Raw genomic sequence first — 21,242 nt, 5'->3', positions numbered from 1 at the left:
TGTTAAAATATAGAATATTCCACTCACTGCGAGGGATCACAGACTCTCATCATTTTATTGGTATGATTTCATCAGTCACTGGCCCACTCAATATTTGTTTTTAAGACAAATTATTCCATCACCATGAAGCTCTCACCTCTAATAGGGTACACATCTGCTCACACAAATGCACACACTTCCCATCCATCACCTTTGTCACTCACCTGTTTCACAAAGACAAGAAAAGCATCATCTCATGGTGTAAATATTATGGGATTCAGAGAAAGGGAAGGCTGGTTGAAATTGTGGTTCAACATCTGGGGACTGCTTATTGCTACTGCACTTGATTGTTAAGAGATTGGACCCTTCGATTCAGTCAAAAATGAAGAAAGTGTTATCCTGGAGAATCTTCGTTGAACAGAATCAGGCAAGCACAGGAGTGCATTCTGGGAGGCCGCCATCTTGTTCTCCCTTCCCACTCCTCTCCCAAGTGGCTGCAGGGGAAGTTGGCATCAGAGTCTCCTCACAGCAGCTACATCCTGGCATCCAAAATATCTTTTTGGGTTCTGCAGGGCAACTTTAGGCCAGTTCTCTTTCCCTCCCATATTCTTACACCTCCAAGCTTGAGCTCTGCCCCTTCATGGACCTGAGAGAAACAAACTCATGAGGCGGAAGGCCACACTGCGCTCGGCCTCAGCACACCCTCTTTCAAAAGACTATCAAGTCTAAATCCATCTTGCTTCACATTCCCATTAGCTCAGCCAGGTTTTGAAGTGCCATCCTTGGTCATCCACTTATTTCTTGATCTTTTATCTCCTTTCCTCTCTGCTGTCCCACTGTCCTTTATTCCTATCTCCTGGGTACATTCCAACATCCTTCCACTCTGTCCTCTGGGATTCCCATTCGGTGACAATATAATAAAATAAAAGCTAAATTGCCATGCACTTGACACTCTTCTAAATGTTTTATGTTTAATAATGTATTTAATCCTCACAAAAAAGCTATGAGAGGATACCAAACCCTATAGGGGCTATTGTGATGGCCCCTGGCCTGAACAAAACAGGCCTGAGGACCCTGGCACACAGCAGTCTGCATGGCCTAAGCAGCTAATGTTTAACCAATCATCTTTGTAAGCCAGTAAAGAGAAAATGGTAAATTGTAACTTTAAATGGGAAGTAAGCAGGAGGTGAGAGACTCTTGGTCTCACGAAAGATCAAGAATGTTAATCTAGTCTACCTGCTTCCTGGCCCCTAAGTGTTATCACTCTTGTGGTTGTTTACAAAGCCCCATCCTATAATTCTTTCCTCCCTGCACCACCCCCCTGTCACAGGATGCTCTCCCACCCTTAGGAGTGTCTTTGTCTTAAACCCTTATACCTGGCTTGCTGTCCTCTTTCAGTCATGCAGCCAACTTCCCTGCAAAAGCGGTACCCACCCAACAAGAAAAAAGTCATTTGATTTCTGCAGATTTCTGCCTCCCTGTGAGTAAGCCCCAAATAATGTTCACGTTTCAGAAAATGCTCGGTGTCTTCTTTGGTCTTTTGACTGGCAGAGCCCCCTTGGGCTGTGACACCTATTATAGCTCCCGTTTTATAGATGGAGAAATTGAGTCATGCAAAGCATAAGTGACATGCCTAAGATCTTAGAACTAGGACATATTGGAACTAGGATTCAAAGCCATTCTGTCTGGCCCTGCAGCCAATATTCCTAATTGATATTCAATACTACCTCTCCTTATCTTCCAAGAAGGAAGCTAGCACAAGAGAAACTGGAGTCCAAGGGACTTTAATAGAATTGAATCTGAACAGAAAAAACTCCTAGAAATTGATGGTTGACTCCCACAAACCCAGAAGCAGTCAATGGTAGTGCCTATTGGAATGACACAAACCTAATAACAATCATATTCTGGTGCAGAATGGTTACTAAATGAATAAGCCCATGATTGGGGCACACTTCTTTCTGACAGGTGTATTTTCATCATCCCAGAATGGAATTCAGTTTTATAGCTCTTATTTCCTTTCTATATTACAAAAAGTCTTATAGCCAGGTAACTCTTTGAAAATTAGTTAATCCATCAGATTCTTAATTTCTGTAAAATGGCAAGGATAATACTGTTATAGATTCATAGATGATGTATGTAAAACACATAGCACAATATCTATTACACTGAAAGTGTTCAATAAACTATAATGAGGAGACACAAAGCTCCATTATTTCTTGAATGGCTCCAGGAAATGATGACCACCCCAGCAGCAGAAACCGCCAGTGCAGCAGTGAGAATCCTCCCTGCCAAAGAGACTGGGTGGGTGGTGTTGGCTGATTGCATGGTTTTGAATCACTGACTGGCCAGCTGAGGGTGTACAGAGGAACCAGCTCCTCCTGTCACTTCTGCATCAACATCTCAGGCTGGCTCAGACATTCTGCACAGCAGCTACTAGAGCAAACCAAATGGCTCCAACCTCTCTCTCCTGGTCCTTAGCCATAGGTCAGTATCTGGTGGGGCAGCCAGGGTTAGCTGGCTTGAATAGGCTCAGGTCTCCACCTTGGGCTCTGTACTATTATTCATTATTTCAGGAGTCAGTCCTGAAACGCTGACTCCTCCGACACTGTCAAGCACGCTAGACACGCCACTGGAGGACCAATCAATTTATGCCTCCAGTAGGCAGGCTTATATTTGGACTAAGGAAAGAGAGAGGAAGCCTGCTGGTTCCCGGATGGCCCAGTGTCTCCCTGCCCCAGTGCAAAAGGTTGTATGGGAATATCAACTCCTGCGGGCAAGTTCCTGGACAGCTCCCATTGCTAACTCTGATATGTAACTTCTGGGGGCAGCTGGCACCCCCTGCCCCCCACCCTCCACTGAAAACGCCACTCTCAAGCTCACAAAAGCTCCACCAAGCCATGGATGAGCAGGTGACAGCATGTCTCTCCTGGCACAAAGCCCACCTGGGGTATGATCTGCTTCCGGCCCACCTGCCTTTAGTTTTTCCATCTGATTTAGGCCTGACCCACACGACATTGTGATGTTTGCCTTCAGCACCCCGTTATGTAAATAAGCTAAAGACAGCCTCTGTGTATTAATCCCACGTGGCCTTCAGTTCTTCAGAGCAGCCAGCTCAAGTTCTTACACTCCCAATTGTTTTAAAAATAGCCCCCTCAAAAAGTCATTTGTAGCCATTTAGAATTAACCTGCTTTTCACACCTGGTGAGACTTGGGCCAGCTTTGCCCAACAGCTGTTCTCAACTGATAAAATAGGCCCCTGCGCTTGCTGCTTCAGCCCTTAGGAACCGTCGGGCCCAGAGTCTCGCTGACTCTGCACCTGGACGCATAAGTCCCCTCCCCTGCTCCTTTCTCCTCTTCCCCAGGAGTCTAAGAATTTCTCTTGCCCTGATTCTCCACCTGTAGCTCCCTCCCGCCACTGGCCTCTGGAAGTTTTCCTGCTGGGAGGGACCTCCCCTCGCAAGCAGCCTTGCCGAAGCCCGGCCTCCGATGAATAGCTGGTGTGTGACTGCCATCTAGTGGTCACTTTTTTCTCCATCAATTCCTAAATCTTCAAACTCACTACCCACAATGGTTATTATCATTATTTTATTAGTAGTATTAGACTATCATTATTACCTTTACTTTATCATACATTCTATCATTATGTTATTATCATTATTTTATCAACAGAGACTGCTTATAAAACTGATACGAGTGTAAATTTAATGGTAAAAATGTCCAAACGTCCTCTGGGAAGGTGAGTTTTATCTCTTCTTTACCCCGATGCCTCTCTGAGGTTATTTAAACTCTCAGATGTTTACAAAAACCCGTGTTCCTCTGATGTTCATAACACTCAGCTTTTGTTCCAACTTTCCCACCTGCAAATCTCAGGTTTCTGCCTCATTTTAATTGAAGTCCTTGGCACAAAGCTTACAAATTTCATCTTCTTGGCCATCACGTTCTATTTTCTGTACTAACTTTAATATCCTTATGATTGGCTCCTCCACAAACCTTTCCCCTCAGTCCCTGTACCTTCTCATCTATATTATATTATAGTGTGTAGGAGCAAGGGCTCTGGAGCTAGCCTGCTGGGCTCCCCTTTCTCTCTCTGCTACCTTGGGAAAGCTTTTCAACCTCTCTGTGTCTCAGTTTCCACATACGCAAAATGGAATAACAGAATCAATCTCATAGGGTTAGTGTGAAGATTTGGTTACATGGGAAAAGTGCTTAAAACAGTGCGTGGTATGCAGAAAATTGTCGATAAATATTAAATATTATTGCAATAACCTTCTCTGCTTGAATGACCCCAATCTGCCATTTCCTGGAACTTGTCATCACCCAAAACTCTTTCCACCCAAAATTATTAACTCAAACACAATCTCCTGTCCTTTCAGTTTATTTGCCCAGCTGACCTCGGGACTCACTGGGGCCTCTCATCTTTGGACCCTCTACTTTCTCCTCTCTTTATCTGCCCCCATCTTCACTTCTTTCGTTAACTGTTTTGGACTCCTTGGTACGCCATTATAATTTTTCTTTTGAAAATACTCTCCCCTCATGCCTATGTTTTTCCAATACACCCAAGAAAATGCTCACTCAGAATGAACCCAAACACCCTCTTAGTGTTCATTGTTTTTTCACTGACCCGATGAAGCAGGGAACCCCCAGGGTCACCGGCCAGTGTGACCCACTTGGGGGACAGTGCCAGGTGGGGAGGTTTACTGGGGCAGTACACCTGTCCAACGGTGATGCAGGTGTCCTAAGGCGAGCTCAGGGAGGACAGAAACCTCCCGTGGAGCAGGAGGGCCAAAGCTCACTCTTGATTTTCAATCCGAATACAGACCGTGAAAGTGGGGGCCTCACGATCCTTCTGAGCTTTTGGGTTTTAAGCAGGAGGGGTCAGAAAAGTCACTACAGGGAACTTACCCTCGAGTAGCTGTACGCCGTGGTGGAAATCTCATAACCACGTGGTATGATTGTAAACTCGAGATCACCCGCTGTGCCTGGCACCCTCTGCCTGACATCCTGGTTCCCGCTCCCTTCTCCACACCTGTTCTTGGTCCCCTCTGGCTTCCGCACTTGGGTTTGGCCAATGGGAACCACTGGCAGGAGATTAGAGAGTAAAAGCTTGAGGAATTAATTCCATTGGCTCCCAAGTATCTACCTTTCCCACAGCTCTCTCTCTCTCATTCTCTACCTCTCTCTGTCTCTCTCTCTCTGGAATTGCTTCCCCTACCCCTCCAGCCTTGCTGTCACTATCCCTGAGTAAGTCACTGCCATTTGTATTTTCCCAACACTCTGCCCAGAAAGTTTTAAACGGTAATTTCCTCAAACTACCCACTCTGAGAGCTGCCGGCCTCCTGCCAGGTCCCTGACCGGTTCGCTCGCCTCAGTGGGGCCCTCCACACTGGCCTTTATCGGGTCACCCCACTCTCCATTCTCCTCAACAACCACTGCGGACACTCCCCGCTGTTCTTAAATGCCCACCCCTCAGCTTTACAAGGTGACTTTTTTCCTGGTACTTTTCAGAAAAAATACAACAGACGCTCTCTCAGCTTTGGCTCCCCCAAGTCTGCGAATCTGCTCATCTGGGCTCTTTTCCCTTCACTCCGCAGCAATGGGGGACCCGATCCTACCAGGGCAATGCCACGCCCTCTGCCCGGGGGCATCCCAGCTCCCCACCCCACCCCCGCCCTGCCTTCTGGAAGCTTCCCTCCGCCAGTCGCTGCCTCGCTATTGTTTCTCACCCTAAACAATCAAATGTGGAGCCATCTTTCTCATGAAGAACAAACACACACATGTACTATGTATGTATATATATTTATATGTTGCATTTATGTACACGTACACATATATATTATATGAATATGCATACATGTATTTTCCTGTAACCTATATCCTTCTTCAAATGCTACCTTTTCTCTCAATTTTTCTTAAGTGGCTTGTATCTTCATCTCTTTCAGACCTAAACATCAGAAAATGGTCAGTTATATATTCTACATGCAAGTTTTTAGTGCCCATTAGCTCTGCAACTAACTTCCTCCTGGCTGTATCCTTCCAACTTCTTAGAAATTGATCTACTAAGTGAATTTAATGTAGTTAGACCCAATGGACTCTTTCAACTACTATATATTACATAAATTTTTGACAGGCCTCTGGCAACTATTATATATTCTATAATAGACTATACTACTATGGAATAGTATATGCAATATACTATCAAATATGATATATACCATATATTATATACTATTATATAATATATAATATATTACATATTACATACAGCATATAATTATGCTATTGTATTATACATGTACTATTATATAACATATAACACATTATAAAGTATATAGAATACATTTTATGAACTATGGATGACTACACATCTTACTTGACCTCACAACTATTCTCTACTATTGGTCACTCCGTTCTTTGGAAGATACTTCCAAACATGATATTACATGTTACTGTCTTCTTCTTACTCCTTCCTCTCTAGTTTCTCCTTCTCATCTTATTTTGGAACTTCTCCTCCTCTGTGTATTCTAAATCAAGGCACCTCAGGTGTCCTTCCAAAACCTCTTCTCTCCCCACTCCACACTTTGCCAGGGCAATTGCATTCATACGCTGGCCTCAAATACCACAGAAATATTCATTGGTGAAATCATATTTCAGATTTGCTTTAAAATAATCCAGCAGGAAAAGAAATGGGAAGGAACAGATGAAACAAGAATGGCAAAATGTGAATTACTGAGTGCATGGGAATTCATCAGGCTGTTTATCTTGTCCTCTCCACGTAAAAGCAAAACAGTGCACTTAACATACCCTCTGTCTTCTGAGGATTTTCATAAGAGTGTCCACAGCCTGTAGGTCTCTTCTGAGCTCCATAACTAAGCAAAAAAACTTTCAGCTCAGCACTACTCTTTGGATGGCCTCAAGTACCTCACACTTTAAAGGAGAAAAACTGAACGACAAGCTCTGCCCTGGCCCCGTCCCTCCAACTTGCTCTTTCTCCAGCATTTTCTCTTCTCATAATGGGGCCACCAAACCCACCCATTGTTCATCCCATCCTCTCCCCACTCTCTCTGATCTTCCAAATCTATTTAACCACCACGTCCTATCTATTTTTCCTTCTTTTACTTAAGACTTGGGCTCTTTCCCATCTCCACAGTCACTGACAACCCCAAAGCAACTTCCAGCTCCCGCCTGGGGTCTTGGAAAATCTTCCTAACCGAATTCAGCACATTGCCCTTCCCTCTTCCCATTTATTCTCCTCCTGGAGCCAAAGGGACCTGCCTTAAAATTAAATTGGATTATAACTCGGATCTGCCTATCAAACAGTGCTCTGGCTTCTCTTTGCACCCAAGGGTCAGCTCCTAAGTTCCCAGCCTGGCCCACGATCTCACTTCCAATGGATTCCCTGGAGTCCGGCCACAGGGCTCTCCTCTCAGCTTCCCAAGGGCACCAGCTCTCTGCAGCCTTGTTGCCCTGTTCGACTTGCTCATGTCTAAACTTCTTTGAGCCTCACTTGACTGCTTTAACACCTACGACTATAGCATGTCCCACCTCGGTTATCAATTATTCTTCCCAAAGGCCCAACTTCACAAAATTAGCAAGTGGAAACCCCGAGGCATGAGTTCAGGTCTCTATAATCAAAACCCAATTTTTTTACAGGCAGATCCTCCCTCCCCAGACAAAAACTACAGGTTCACACATCCCCACCACCATCCCTTAAATAAATCTCACCATCAATCAGCAATACTTCCAAACACGGTCCTGGTTATAATTCTGGGTCAATGAACACCATTTTTTCCCAAATGCTTGCCCATCTTCGGTACACTCCCAGTAGATCATGCGTCTATACCAAAAGGGAAACACACACTGTGCAAAGTCTGCCAAAAAGAAAGAAGCAATCAGAATAAGAAACTTTTCTATTCTCTCTAACACACAAACACACACACAACTTTTGCTCCTCACCCAGCACCATCTGCTCTGTGCTATTTCAACAAAAGCACATGGTAATATTGGTGGGGGATTGAGATCCCCTTTACTTTGATGTTTTACACAAAGGTTTCTTTTCAAAGTAATATGGTTGAAATGCTTATAATATATCTTGGGTGCATCGTAACTTTTATACTGTCAGAGAACCACGTGTACCTTATTTTCACAATTTTCTTGGCTTTTGATTCCATCTTCAGAACCATCTCGTGGATCTCACCCAACCCCAGCCCCAACCAACCTGAGATATTCTGAGGCAACACACTCACCTTCTTTTCCACAATATTTCCAATATCCTTGGTAAGTCTCATTTACTGAGCACCACATGTGTTTTGCTTTGAACTTGATGCAATCATAGAATGTTTCATTTTTATAGGAGAATGGAAAGACACACTTGCCATCTAGATAAAACAAAAAGTCTTCATCCATCCCTGGCACTGAAAGTTAATTTCCTCCTAGGGTTGTCACACTCTTAAATCAGATCTACTGCCTGTGGTTCTAGTGAACCTTATTGCATCACAGAACAGCAGTGATGTTGGGCCTCTAATACTAAAAAGTTTTTTTCTTTTCTACTCCTGCCCCTGCACCATTTTTTTTCCAGGACATAAACTTGTCTTGAAAAGTTGCTTAGCATTTGGCTCCAGTTCTAAAAATCTATCCTAAGCTTATGAACATAAATGTGGGCATTTAAGCTGCCAAAAAAATTTGATTTTTTTTCTCTTTCTCTCTTTTCTTCACCCTCTTTCACCATCACACTCATGCTCTCATACACACACATACACACAGTTGTGTGTGCACAATGTTTGTGTCTTTCCACCCTTTTCTTCATGCTCAGTCACTTACAGATATAGATTTACACAGGCTCAGGCACACACACACAGATTTTTGCCTCTCACCTCAAATGAATCATATTATATACCCATACCTTGATTTTCTAACTTACTATACCATAGAAATGCTTTCAAAGTAACTTGTAGCTCTAACTGCTTCTTTGTAATGCTGATTTCTATTCTGTGGTATGGATTCACACAATTCAGTCAATATTTCCCATACTCTGATTTTTCCCCATTGCAAATATAGGCGCAGTTGTAGGTGAATTCTTATGTATTAAAGCATTTGTTTCTATAGAGTAGAATCTCAAAAATAATAAGGTTATTAGGTCAAAGCATATGTAATTTTTTAATATTGATGGGTTTTGCTTTCCCAAAGGACAATAGCCATTCATCTTCTCCAGCAATGTCAGAGTACTCTTTAATCTGAATTTTCACCAGCACAGAGGGGTCAGATACTTCAGTGTTTACCCTTCCATCAAATGATACATGATTGACTTTTATTTATATTTCCTCAATAATGATTCAGGGTAAACATATTTGCAGATGCATATTGGCTAATTAGTTTCCCTCTTTTGAGAACTGCCTATTCATATCCATTGATTTCTTCTCTTGTGGATATTCATCTTTTTCCTATCAACTTGTAGACGTCTGTTTATACTATAGCAAGTAAGCTTTTGTTATGTCATATGTATGAAAACATTTTCTTGGAGCTTGTATAGTAAGCTATATAATTTTTTTTAAAGGAAAAGAAAAAAAGCCTATCTTTATTGTTTCTCAGTTTCCTGGGTCGCTTAAAAAGGTCCCCTGGTTCCTAGGCTATCCCTGTTTGTTCTTACATTTTCTTCTTAAAATAAATGATTTTGTTTCTTTTACATTTAAAATTTAATTAATCAGATATTTAGTTTTGTATATGATGCAAGAGGGAGTACAATGACATTGTCTTCCAAATGGATATTCAATAATGACATATTGGTGATTAAGAACCATCCATTCCCCATGAAATACAATGAAAACTTTGTCATGTATTAAATTCTTATATATATCAGGATCCATTCTATATTTTCCATCTTTTTTTTTTTTCTTTTAATTTATTAGAGCAGTAGCATAGCATGGTAGTAAAAAGAGCAGCTCTGGAGCCAGCAAGCATCACAAAATATTACATGTCAGTAACATTATTTGACTCTTCCTAGGCTATAATGCTGTTTAGATGCTGTTTAGATGACATTATTTATAATATGTTTAAAGATCTGATGAGACAAGATATCTCTCCACCCCAAAACTATTTTTGTTCATAATATCACATAATATTATTGGACATTTTTTCTATATGAATTTTAAAACCAGGTGTTTACCTAGTAGGCAGAAAATTTTAAGTAGAAACATTTAGTGCTGGTGAAAATGCAAGGTCATTTCTATTTCTCCTTTTTTTTTAATCTGTTTATTAGGTGCTTACATTGCATTTTATAAAAAAGGGAAAAAGAAATTTTTAGCAGAAATAAATCACTGGCTCCCTATTTTTACAAAATATTTTTAAAAGCACTTTAATAGAAAGTTTTCTGATCAACTTACCTGTGACCTCTGGAAAATGAATCATATTTTCTGAAAAACAAAATTTGAAGCTGACATTTATTTCACTGTTCTGCAACTTTGAAATGGACTCATGTGAAACTGCATTAAATTAAAATGCTAGTTTGGGGGAGAGTGACATTGTATTTCATATCTCTTCCATTCAAGAACATGGCATGTTCTATTTTTCAAAACTCATTTATGTTCTTCAATAAGATTTTATCATTTACTTCATGTAAGTCCTATAGATTTCTTGATGATTTAATTCCCAATTATTTTGGTCACTGATGTAAATGGAATGTTTTACTTTTCTATCAATGTTGAGCTCGTTCTTACCAGTACAGAGAAAAGCTATTGACTATTGTATGTTTGTTTATCTTGTATCCAGCCACATTACCAGATGAACTTTAATAATTTTACTAGCATTCCTGGGGATTTTAAAGTATACAATAATAAAATAATTTTCCTGTTGTTTTCCATAAGTTTATGAATTATTTTTTTTATAATATCACATATGTTTGAACTCCCCAAAATAATGTTAACTAGTATTGTCACATAGACTACCCTGTGTTTTCATAATTTTAGTTGGAATGACATTCACATTAAGACTGTTCATTTCAGTATGGTTAATAATAGTTCAAAATATAGGAATCAATTAAAGATATCAATCACGAAGGGAAGTTTTAAATAAAATATAGCTTTGTAATATCATATAGGCATTAACAAAGATGAACATATAAAAGACATGGAAAGATTTGCACTTCATCCTTGAGTGACAAAAGGCTTTTTCTATTTGATTTCCTATAAGACTGTTTTTCCAAAAATAAAATCATATTATGTAGTTATACATTATAAATATTTATTATTCAAAAATGCTAGCAGCACTTATCTGTTAGGAAAGTTATTATTTCTCTCTTCTTTTTCCTTAACTAATTTTAACATGGAACTTAGACATAAAATAGTAGGTTTTCATGCAATATATGACTTCTTACCAGAAAAAAAGTATATAATGTCTTCACAATTTATTGGCAAAATTTAAAAATAAACTAATAAAAAAGTTTTTATCAACTCACCTAAAATTGGTGAATATTCGTCTGAAAGACACAATTTTAAACAATTATTCATTTCATTATATATGAAATAAAATAAAATAAAATAAAATAAAATAAAAATGAAAATATCTTACCAATCTTTATTGTAGTAAAAACACATACTTGCTAGCTGTGTAACCTTGACTGCATGACTCAACCCTGCCCTCAGATTATTCTCTGCAAAATGAGGAGGGTACTTGTACCTACCTCATGGGATTGTTATGAAGAATAATTGGATTATTCATATAAAGTACTTAGAATAGTGCTGAGACAGAGCAAGCACTTGGTGCTTACCTGCTGTTGTTATCACCAATGTTATAATTATTGAGGTCTCATCATAAACATCATCGTCATCATCGTCATAATCATCGTCGTCACCATCATCATCATCATCATCATCATTTTATCACTATTGTCTGTCACTAGTGAGATCTGGGTCAGTCTTTAAGGGAGGCTCAGTTGTGTTTCTGATATGGAAAATTGTATATATTTTTTGCCCCCACTTCTCACTCATACCTAATTCTACTATTAGAGAGTCATGCCTTTGGAGTTGTCACTTTCTAGGAGAGAAAACTTAGGATGCAACTGCTGGAGTCTCTAGGGAATTTAAATGCATGGAGATCTTCTATGTACTGAGCACTATATATACATATATATATATATATTTATATATATTTATATATATATATATATATTTGACTCTAGAAAAGTGTAAATTTATTTAGCAAAACAAATAAGAGAAAATAGAATTATCACACCACACCAGATTCAATACAGGGTAACTAAATGTGAAGTCTACATGCTGCCAAACATCACAAGTATCACCTCAGAAAACATGCTAGAGGGCAAATCTTCACTCCAGAGGACTGGGCAATCAATTTAATTTATTTATCACAACTACTTTATGAGGCAGGCATTACTTCCATCATTTTACATCCAAGAGAACTGAAGGTCAGAAAAGTTAATTAAGCTCTGTAAAGTTAGAAAAGCAGCAATGAGTCCACTTGGAGAGGTGTAGCGATTTTGAGCTGAGCAAGGGAAAGATTTGACCACTAGATGGCAGTAACACACAATATATTTCTTGGGGAGCCAGCGGTTGCTTGGAAAGGGGAGGGGGTGTCCCTCTCATTGGGAGATCTTCCAGAGCCTGCGGTGCAAGGGACCACCTATGAGGGGAAACAACGCAGAGAACCAACATGCAGCAGCTATCTTGGCTCCTTTATATCACAAGGGAATGGTCCGTGGAGTGGACCCATTCAGGGACAGGTTCAACCACTTACCAACCTGCTCTGTTCGCTCACATGCAAAATGGGGGAGAGAACCTTAGGACAGCCAAGTCCTTCCCAGTGCAAATATTCTAATATTCCTGGGATGGGAGAAACTGCCTCATGGCCTTACCTTTTTCCTTAAAGTGGCACTTCTCTCCCACTTTTTTCATTCATGAGTCACTAAACCTGTAATCTTTACTTTCCTCACTCTTTAGAACCTGAATACTTTGTTTTCATTTCTGCACGTTTTCTGCTGAAGTGGTCTTATGTAAAGGCTGTTTAATTTTAAATCAGCATGTACTTAATTAAATGTTAAATATTTGTTATAAAGTTCACTTGTTAGTGTTTAAAAATAGTCATAATTTTATAAAAATATAATTTTTATAACATTTATAAATGTATACAATTTATAAATTTTATAAAACTTAATTATAAATTATAAATATATATTTATAAATTTGTATATTATATAAGTATATAATTTTAAAAATTATATAATTTTAAATAAAAATTTTAGTCATAATTTTATAAAAATAGTCATAATTTTATAATGACATCATAATTTCATCATCAGATGAAATATGGAAAAAGTATAGAATGAAAAAGTGTGACTTTCCCCAAATAGCAGGAGATGCACACTGTTTAATACTCATTAAATTTACATAAGATTTTAAAAAGCATAATTTACCAACAAATACATTTACAAATGTCATGTTTGGTTTGGAGAATTCATACATATTATAATGTAAATTGCAGTTGTATCTCGTATTAAAATATTAAAATTCAACAGACTCTATTTTTTTGACTAGTTAATAAATTTTGTATCCTACAGCTTAGAGAACAATGCATTTAATTTTCTATTTGTAGTGTATGTTTTGTTTACCGATGAGTATTTTGCTATTTGCTCATGTTTATTCATTCCACAATTTGTCTTTCAACTAAACGCTCCTGACTGCCATGGTGTTTTGTAACCAAAAATTTTTCCTTAATCACATGTTATTTAATGAATACCCATAATGGACCATTTCAGGGGTTCCCAATTTTTGCTGCTTATTAGAATCATCTGGGGAGCTTTAAAAATCCGATTGCCCAGGATGCATCCTCAATCAAATAAATCAGTATATACACAGGTAAACATTCTTTTCGAAAAAGATCCCCAGAAATTCCAATGTGCTGCAAAATTTGGCAACCACTGACGAAAACAGGAAGCATAAGCAGTATTAATGTTGAACTATGACAAACTAATGAGAAGCATAAAAAGATAGTAATTCTACAAATCTACCTTAAAATTACCTTCACCTATTTTGTAAGTTGCACTTATTTAACTGAAATTCTTAAATATGTATCATGATGTCTCTAGTACTTTAAAACCAAAGTTAGAAAGAGAAAATATACTTGTGCTTACACCCATTCCAACCTTTTAAATTTACTGGGAATTAAGTCAATCTGCATCCACACAGCGTTCATTGTGGAGAAGGGATGCTAAAGTTGGCAAAGTATATGCTTTGGAGAGAGAGTTGGAGAAATACATTGTGGTCTTGTGATCTTGAAGGACGGAATCGTGTAATAGAACCAACATAAAGGACATGAACAAAGACATTTGTGCTTGAGGGGTCCCAAGACCAACTTCAATGATTTGCAAGAAGGAGCCACAAAACCCAGCAAAGCCATTATACTCACACTAGTTTATTACAACGAAGGGACAGAGACTGAAATCAGCAGTGAAACAAGGCACATAGGGAAGAAACCAGAAGAGACCAGCACAAGCTTCCAGTTGTCCTGTCCCAGTGGAGCTGTAGGGACAGAGCTTAATTCTCCCAGAATCAGCGTGTGACAATACACATGAAATATGGCCCACCAGGGAAGCTCACCCGAGCCTTGGCTTCAAGGGTTTTTGTTGAGATCCAGTCACAGGCATCGCTGTCTCTGGACCCTGTAGAGGTCAAACTGATCTGCAGAACCCCAGGTGCACACCATACATTGCATCCTTAGTGTAAACCATCAGGTGTGGCCCAAGGCCCCAGGGAGACAAAGTCACCCTTATCAGGCAGGATGCTCCAAGGGCTTAGAGTTATCTCCTAGGAAGGAGTCAAGGGCCAAACCTTCCTTTGGGATGTGCGGGGTTGGGACAACCCAAGTCTGCTGAGTTAATCTCTACTGTATACGTCCTACTTCTCAGGTGAGGACCCAAAGCATGTAGGGAGCCCACATGGCTCCAGTATGTGGGGAAGACCCCAGGATGAAAGGGTCTGCACTCATTCAGTCAGTGTATCAATCAGTCACTTGGCCAACAAATGTGGGTTGAGCCACCATGTGCTCAGCCTGTGCCAAGCCCAAAAAAAGGAGGGATCGAACAATGAGCTCTGGACTCAATAGGCCACGACATCTTGCTGTGACTCCTCAATCAGTCTACTTCACAGGATTTAATCTTGTATTCCTTCCTGTGAATTATAATAGCATCCACTTCCTAGATTTCTTATGTTTATTCAGGGAGCTAGGGCATGGGTTCCATGGTCAAATTAAGAAATCGATTTTGTTTTTAAGGACCATCATAGACCTGTTCCCATGGATAGAGACAGACAAGTACAAGGTAGCCTACAGGGTACATGCTGCCCTTTTAGAAAAACAGGTGTCACTACGTTTGTGTAGAGATGCAAAATCATCATGGTACAAAAGTAGCACACTATCATCACTGCTATAAAATTAGAACATTAGTCCGCTCAAATCTTTCTCTGCTGAATTCTAGAAATTCTTTCTGCCACTCACCCCGTGGCTCATTCCCTTGCAGATGGTTGGATGTTCTGCTTTCAAAAATTTCTGACTACAGAGTGAAACTGAACGTATCATGAAAGATGCAAGATTTCATGAATTTCATTAGAGTGATATTGGGCAAATGAGGATATGGCGCATCTAGACTAGCTAAAATTTTTTTTTTTTTTTTAACATGACCAATAAAATTTATTAAACATATTTACATATATTCACAGAGTCTTTCATAGTTGAGTATTAAAATAGACATTTACAATTTCAGAATTTTCACTCAAAGGCATTTTTGGGGGAAGAAACAGGCTCTACTGTGTGATGAAAAAAGAGCTAAGTTTTTTTTTGTATGCCTAATCCTAAATAATATGTCCAACATAGTAAGTCATAGGCACTATCACAGAAGACTAGTATGAAACATATTACACTGTTTTAGTCATTAATTATGGAAAGAGTTAAATTATAGAAAGCATGCAATACAACTAAGTCACAATCTTTACAATTATGGTGATGAAAATAAGCTAACTCAAACACATGCATGCTTTATTTAAAAGATTTGCTACCTGAACTCACTACTAGTACACTCCATATAAACTACAACTTTGGTCCAATAATACATGAGACAAAACAGTTTTACAAGTATCTCTTTGTACATGTTTTGACTACCAATCCCTTTGTATACATTTTGACCATTAATTACAAGATTTACATCTGCACAATATGTATAAAATAAGTTATTAAAAAGGAAGACAATATTAAAACTTTCAAAAAGAAACCTGTACAATTTACAGATATTAAACTGAAGAATTTTTTTGTGCCAAGTTTTTCTTCCACTTTAGAAACTATTTGGTAGGAAGTGAACCTTTCAGTTTACTGATATATTTTTAATAAAACCTGAAAGAGATTTCAATACTAGTGGTTAACTTGTTACTTAGATTGTTAACAGCTTCCAGCGCTGTTAGCAGATTCTCCACATTTTAAATATCTACCATAGTCTGCTGTCATGCCCTAAACACAATAATTACCTTTCACCAATATAAATAACAAGTTTCAGCTACAAATTGTGTTTGGATCTAAGATCCAAAGTAATTCTCCTCACTTTTTATAAAATGACAGTGTTTACTACATAACCAACTTTAATCAAACTTTCCTAACAATTGTGAAGGCATAATATCAGTATTTTTGTAAAAAGGCAGTATTCCACAGTATAATGCTCAAGCCTCATCAGTTTAGGACGACACCAACCAGAAGGAATGGCCGTTATATAGGAGTCAATTCAAAGTCGTCATTAACATCAACAAGGGGAACATAAAACTCCTGGATTTCATAAATGCTGATAGATTTATAGGTGGCAGGATCAAGTTCTTGGAGTTTGAGCTGCCATTCTAATCTCTGGACGGCATTTAAAGCTGCAGCTTCATGTTGTTGCCTCATTAAAAGACAAGTCTTTAATTTGTCAAATTTATCATCCACATCTTGTAACCAAGACATGAACTGTCTTGCATTAAAGCGATCCCTAACAGAAGTTTTACTGTCATCAGACTGAGAGTCCAGTGGTACATTGTATACTTCTGCATCCAGCAAAACAGTACAAGCACTAAATGGCAGTGTTTGATTTGCCAAAGTTCTTGCAGCTCTATAATGAACTCGTAGAACTTCCTGTTCATTGGATACAATGAGCTTTTCCTTCACTGAAGAAAGGTCGATGGTGTCTGGAACACCTCTGTCAGCTTGGAAAGCATGTCGCTGGCATCTGCTGGTCCTTTGCTCCTGGGTTCCATTACAAAATGGCTTTCTCCAAAATGTCTCTGGACTTCTGCCTCTCTTGGCTTCTCTCAGCTCTCTGCTTGGTCCTCCTGGGGTGTTTCTCTCTAAGTGTCTGGGGGTGCTCTCTTAAGCTTCTCTGGGGTAAACTCTGGGCTTCACCTCTTAGCTCAGCACCTCCAAATTCTTCCTGCCTGCATTTCCAAGTGTCTGGGTCTATGTCAGCTCTTAGCTTCTCCCAGGGACAAACTGCATTACGTATCTTAGCCTCTTTCCAAAATCTCTCTCTCAGCTTTTGTGGGCTCCTTTTCTCTGTGAGCTCTCTTAAAAGACCCCAGTGATCTAATTCTAAAATTTTTTTTTAAAAGATAAAATAACAAGAATGATGACTCCATAGGAGCTTCAAAGAGATTGTTTTTTTTTTTAATTTAAAAGAATTAAGGAATGCACCTAAAAGTAATGTGGTCCTCTAATATCTATGCAAAAGGGGCTTTCTTTATGACGATTTATTGGAAGTCTTAATCAGAAAAGAACGTTATCTATTGGGAAATATTATGATTTTGTCAGAAAAGGTATGCCTCCCAATTCTTTTTCATTCTCAAGAATTCACCCTTGGGAACAATTTAAGTGAAATTCTGTTAAAATAGAACTGTGTTTAAAATTCCCATGTTTTTAAAAAAATTTAAACCTCCTTTTTTCAGATGAACCCCAATCAACTTTGTTTAAAATTCACTGTGAAATTCTGATCCCCAGTTTAAGCAGATTAAGGTAAACTGGACTTTTTCCAGGATCTGTTTTCAGGTACTAAAAGAGCTCCTATAATTGTTTCCAGGGGTGTGTGGTGTCAGTTCAGGGCCACACTTGGGGTTGGCAGGTTGTTAATGTCACAAAAATCATAAATGTGCATATTTATTACAAAATTTTCCCAGTAATTGGAGGTGAAGTTTCTTAATAAAAGGGTTTCTAGCCTATCTCAGCTGGCAGGAAAAAAAGAAACATAGCCCGAAATTACTTCACTGCACTTAGAAGCTTCCAAAAAGTTCATGATCATATATGGCCTGATTTGGACTAAGAACCAGAAGACACCTGGGCTTGGAGATCAGCAAGAGCTGGTCTGAAATCCTGACTCTGCCATTTATTAGCCGGGGAACTTTAACATGGGAATCTCCACTTGTTTTTTCTAAAATGGACATAATAAAATGGTACCAGTCAGGATGTGACAGATCATGCTGCAGTAACCAACAACCCCCAAATATCAGCGGACTAACAGCAACAAAAGTTTATTCTCTGCTGCCACTTGTACAAAGTGGAGGGAGGAAGCTCTGTTTATTGACTCAGGAACCCAGGTCGATGAAGGATCCATCTTGTTTCCAAGATGGCGGGAATCTGCCCAGAAGGAGCGCACGTCATCGTCAGCTCAACTTTCATTGGCCAAAACAAGTCACATGATCACCCTTAACTCAAAGAAAGCAGCAAAATGCAATGCTGGAGGTTATAAATGAAACGACTGGCCAACCCAAACCTTGACTTCACAGAGTTGTGGAAAAAACTGAATTACATGTTGTTGAAAGCACTTTGTGCCCAGCACAAAGCTAATGCTCCTTAAAAATTGGTTTCCTTTCTGGTATATGTTCAAATTTACCTAGAGATTCCAGAGCCACTCCCTTAAAGATCCAGATTCATTTTAGGTTTGATGTGGGGCCTGATAATCTGCATTTTAATTCACATCTCACTTCATCCATATGTAGGTAGTCTGGAGACCATATGTTTCAAAACACTGGTAAGATTTATATGACTTTTATTTGATTCTAGTTATAATAAGAATCATTGAAGGGTTTTAAGAAGAGTAGTGTCGCCATCTAATTTGTTATTTAAAACATCACTTTGAATGGAGTTGGGACAGGGATCACGATGAGATTTTACAGTATCCAGATGACAGTGGAAGGCAGCTTGGGACGAGATATATTTTGGAGTTAAAATTACCAGAACGATTTAATGGATTGCACTCACGGAAGGAAGCAGAGGGAGGAGCCAAGGGGATTCACAGGTATGTGGTTTGAACATCTGGTTGGATGATGATTCCCTTAAGCAAAAAGAGAAAGCCTAGGGGAAGAACAGGAAAATCAGTTTATGAAAGCTCTTGTTTACTATTAAGGGGCTGGTTCAAATGAGCGGCAGCTAAACTGCTAAACAGTGAGCTTGCATACACCTAAGTACATGCTGTCTCCAGCAAAGCTACTTCCCTTGTCAAAATCAATAATTCATCTTGTAAAAAAATTACTGTTGCCTAATCCTTAAGGGTAAATTTTAATTGATCGAAAATCCTCTATATATGTTACTAGAATAAAAAACAAAAAATTTTGGAACCACATAACACTGAACCATGGACTATAGTTAATAGTACAATTACAAAGAAGTGCCTTCATCAATTGTAACAAAGGTAATGATTGCAAGGGTGGTAATATGGGAACCCTGAATTTAATGCACAATTTGTCTGTAAGCCCACAATTTCTCTAATAAAAATTTTTTAAAGAAACAGACAAAGGTACCCAGTGTTCTTTTTTACTTCAATTGCTCTTTTTCACTTTAATTATTATTCTTGTTATTTTTCTGTGTGTGCTAATGAAGGTGTCAGGGATTGATTTAGGTGATGAATGTACAACTATGTAATGGTACTGTGAACAATCGAATGTACGATTTGTTTTGTATGACTGCGTGGTATGTGAATATATCTCAATAAAATGAAGATAAAAAAATGAAAAAAAAATCCTCTATGCTCTATGGTTCTCAAACTTGGTTGCAGGTGAGTCACCTGAGGGGAGGGGGTTGGAAAAATATGACCTCACTCCACCTTCAAATATTTAGGTTTAATTGATCTTAGATTGCTCTAGACATCGGTATTTCTTTTCATTCGATTTTTAAATTATCATACAGTGAAACTAGCATTTTGGTGTACGGTTTCATGAATTTTAACACATGCAGAGATTCCTGTATCAGGACACAGACTGTTTCATCACCCACAAATCTCCCTTGTGTTACCCCTTTTTAGTCACGCCTTCCCCGAACCCCTATCTCTGACAACCTCAGATTTGTTGCCATCACTATAGTTTTGTCTTTTGGAAAATGACTCATAAATGGAATCATACAATATATAGCCTTTCCAGACTGGATTCTTTCAACAAGCAGAATGCCTTTGAGATTCAGCCAAGTTGTTGAGTGCATCAGTCATCTGTTCCTTTTCATTGCTGAGTAGTATTCCATTGTATGCACATACCACACTTTATTTATCCATTTACCCTTTGAGGGGTGTTTGTTTCCAATTTTTGTTGATTATGAAAAGAGCTACTATAAAATACATTTGTATGCAGATTTTTATGTAACTATAAATTTTCACTTCTCTACGGCAGTACACAGTTCTGTAAAAGGAGAAAGAAGTAGGTAGAGTCCCCATAGAGAACAATATGGTTGTAATATCTCCCTCCCTAACCCCACTCCTCCAGCCAAGACCCTCACTGTCTATCCCCAGGCTCTTTATAATAACCACCCTGATCACTGCTCTTCTGATTCATAGATAACTCCCTCCTGGCTCCCTTCCATGACAGTTACAAGTGTGACCTTCATAAAACACAAATGCAATCACGTCATGCTTAGCAACAAATCATTTTTCAAGGATTCTCTCTCAGGCTAAATCTCAACTTGTTTAGTCCAGTCTGTGACCCTCTGCAGGACTCCCACATCTCCTTTTTACACTGCACCCCACCATTGCATAATCCCAAAGGACTATCCAACTGCTCGTAAGAGTGGGAACACTGCATTTTTCTGCACAGCAAATTTCTAGCTAGTCCTGTAACAAGATCACTCAACCAAGCGCCTCTGTGAAGCTTTGCCAGCTCAACCCCTTCTTCTTCTCTGGGTCACACGTATCGCCAATTTAGCACATACTGCACATCAGTTCCTCTTCCGCCTCCCCAGTAGGCTGAGCAGATCACCGAGTGGGGTTACTCGTG

General features: G+C 39.1%; 1 protein-coding gene across 1 annotated transcript; it reads right to left on the bottom strand.

Moving 5' to 3' along the window:
• Positions 1-7,707: 7,707 nt before the first annotated feature.
• BSPH1 (binder of sperm protein homolog 1) lies at positions 7,708-10,380 on the bottom strand. Its single transcript, XM_037819207.1, has 3 exons — positions 10,356-10,380; positions 8,223-8,354; positions 7,708-7,847 (listed from the first exon to the last, which is right to left on the bottom strand). The coding sequence occupies exons 1-3, from the start codon at positions 10,378-10,380 to the stop codon at positions 7,708-7,710; spliced, it is 297 nt and encodes a 98-aa protein (XP_037675135.1).
• Between the last annotated feature and the right edge of the window lie 10,862 nt (positions 10,381-21,242).

The sequence above is a fragment of the Choloepus didactylus genome, chromosome 27, assembly GCF_015220235.1.
Source record: "Choloepus didactylus isolate mChoDid1 chromosome 27, mChoDid1.pri, whole genome shotgun sequence".
NCBI classification, from domain to species: Eukaryota; Metazoa; Chordata; class Mammalia; order Pilosa; family Megalonychidae; genus Choloepus; species Choloepus didactylus.
This window is presented reverse-complemented; position numbering and strand designations above follow the sequence as displayed.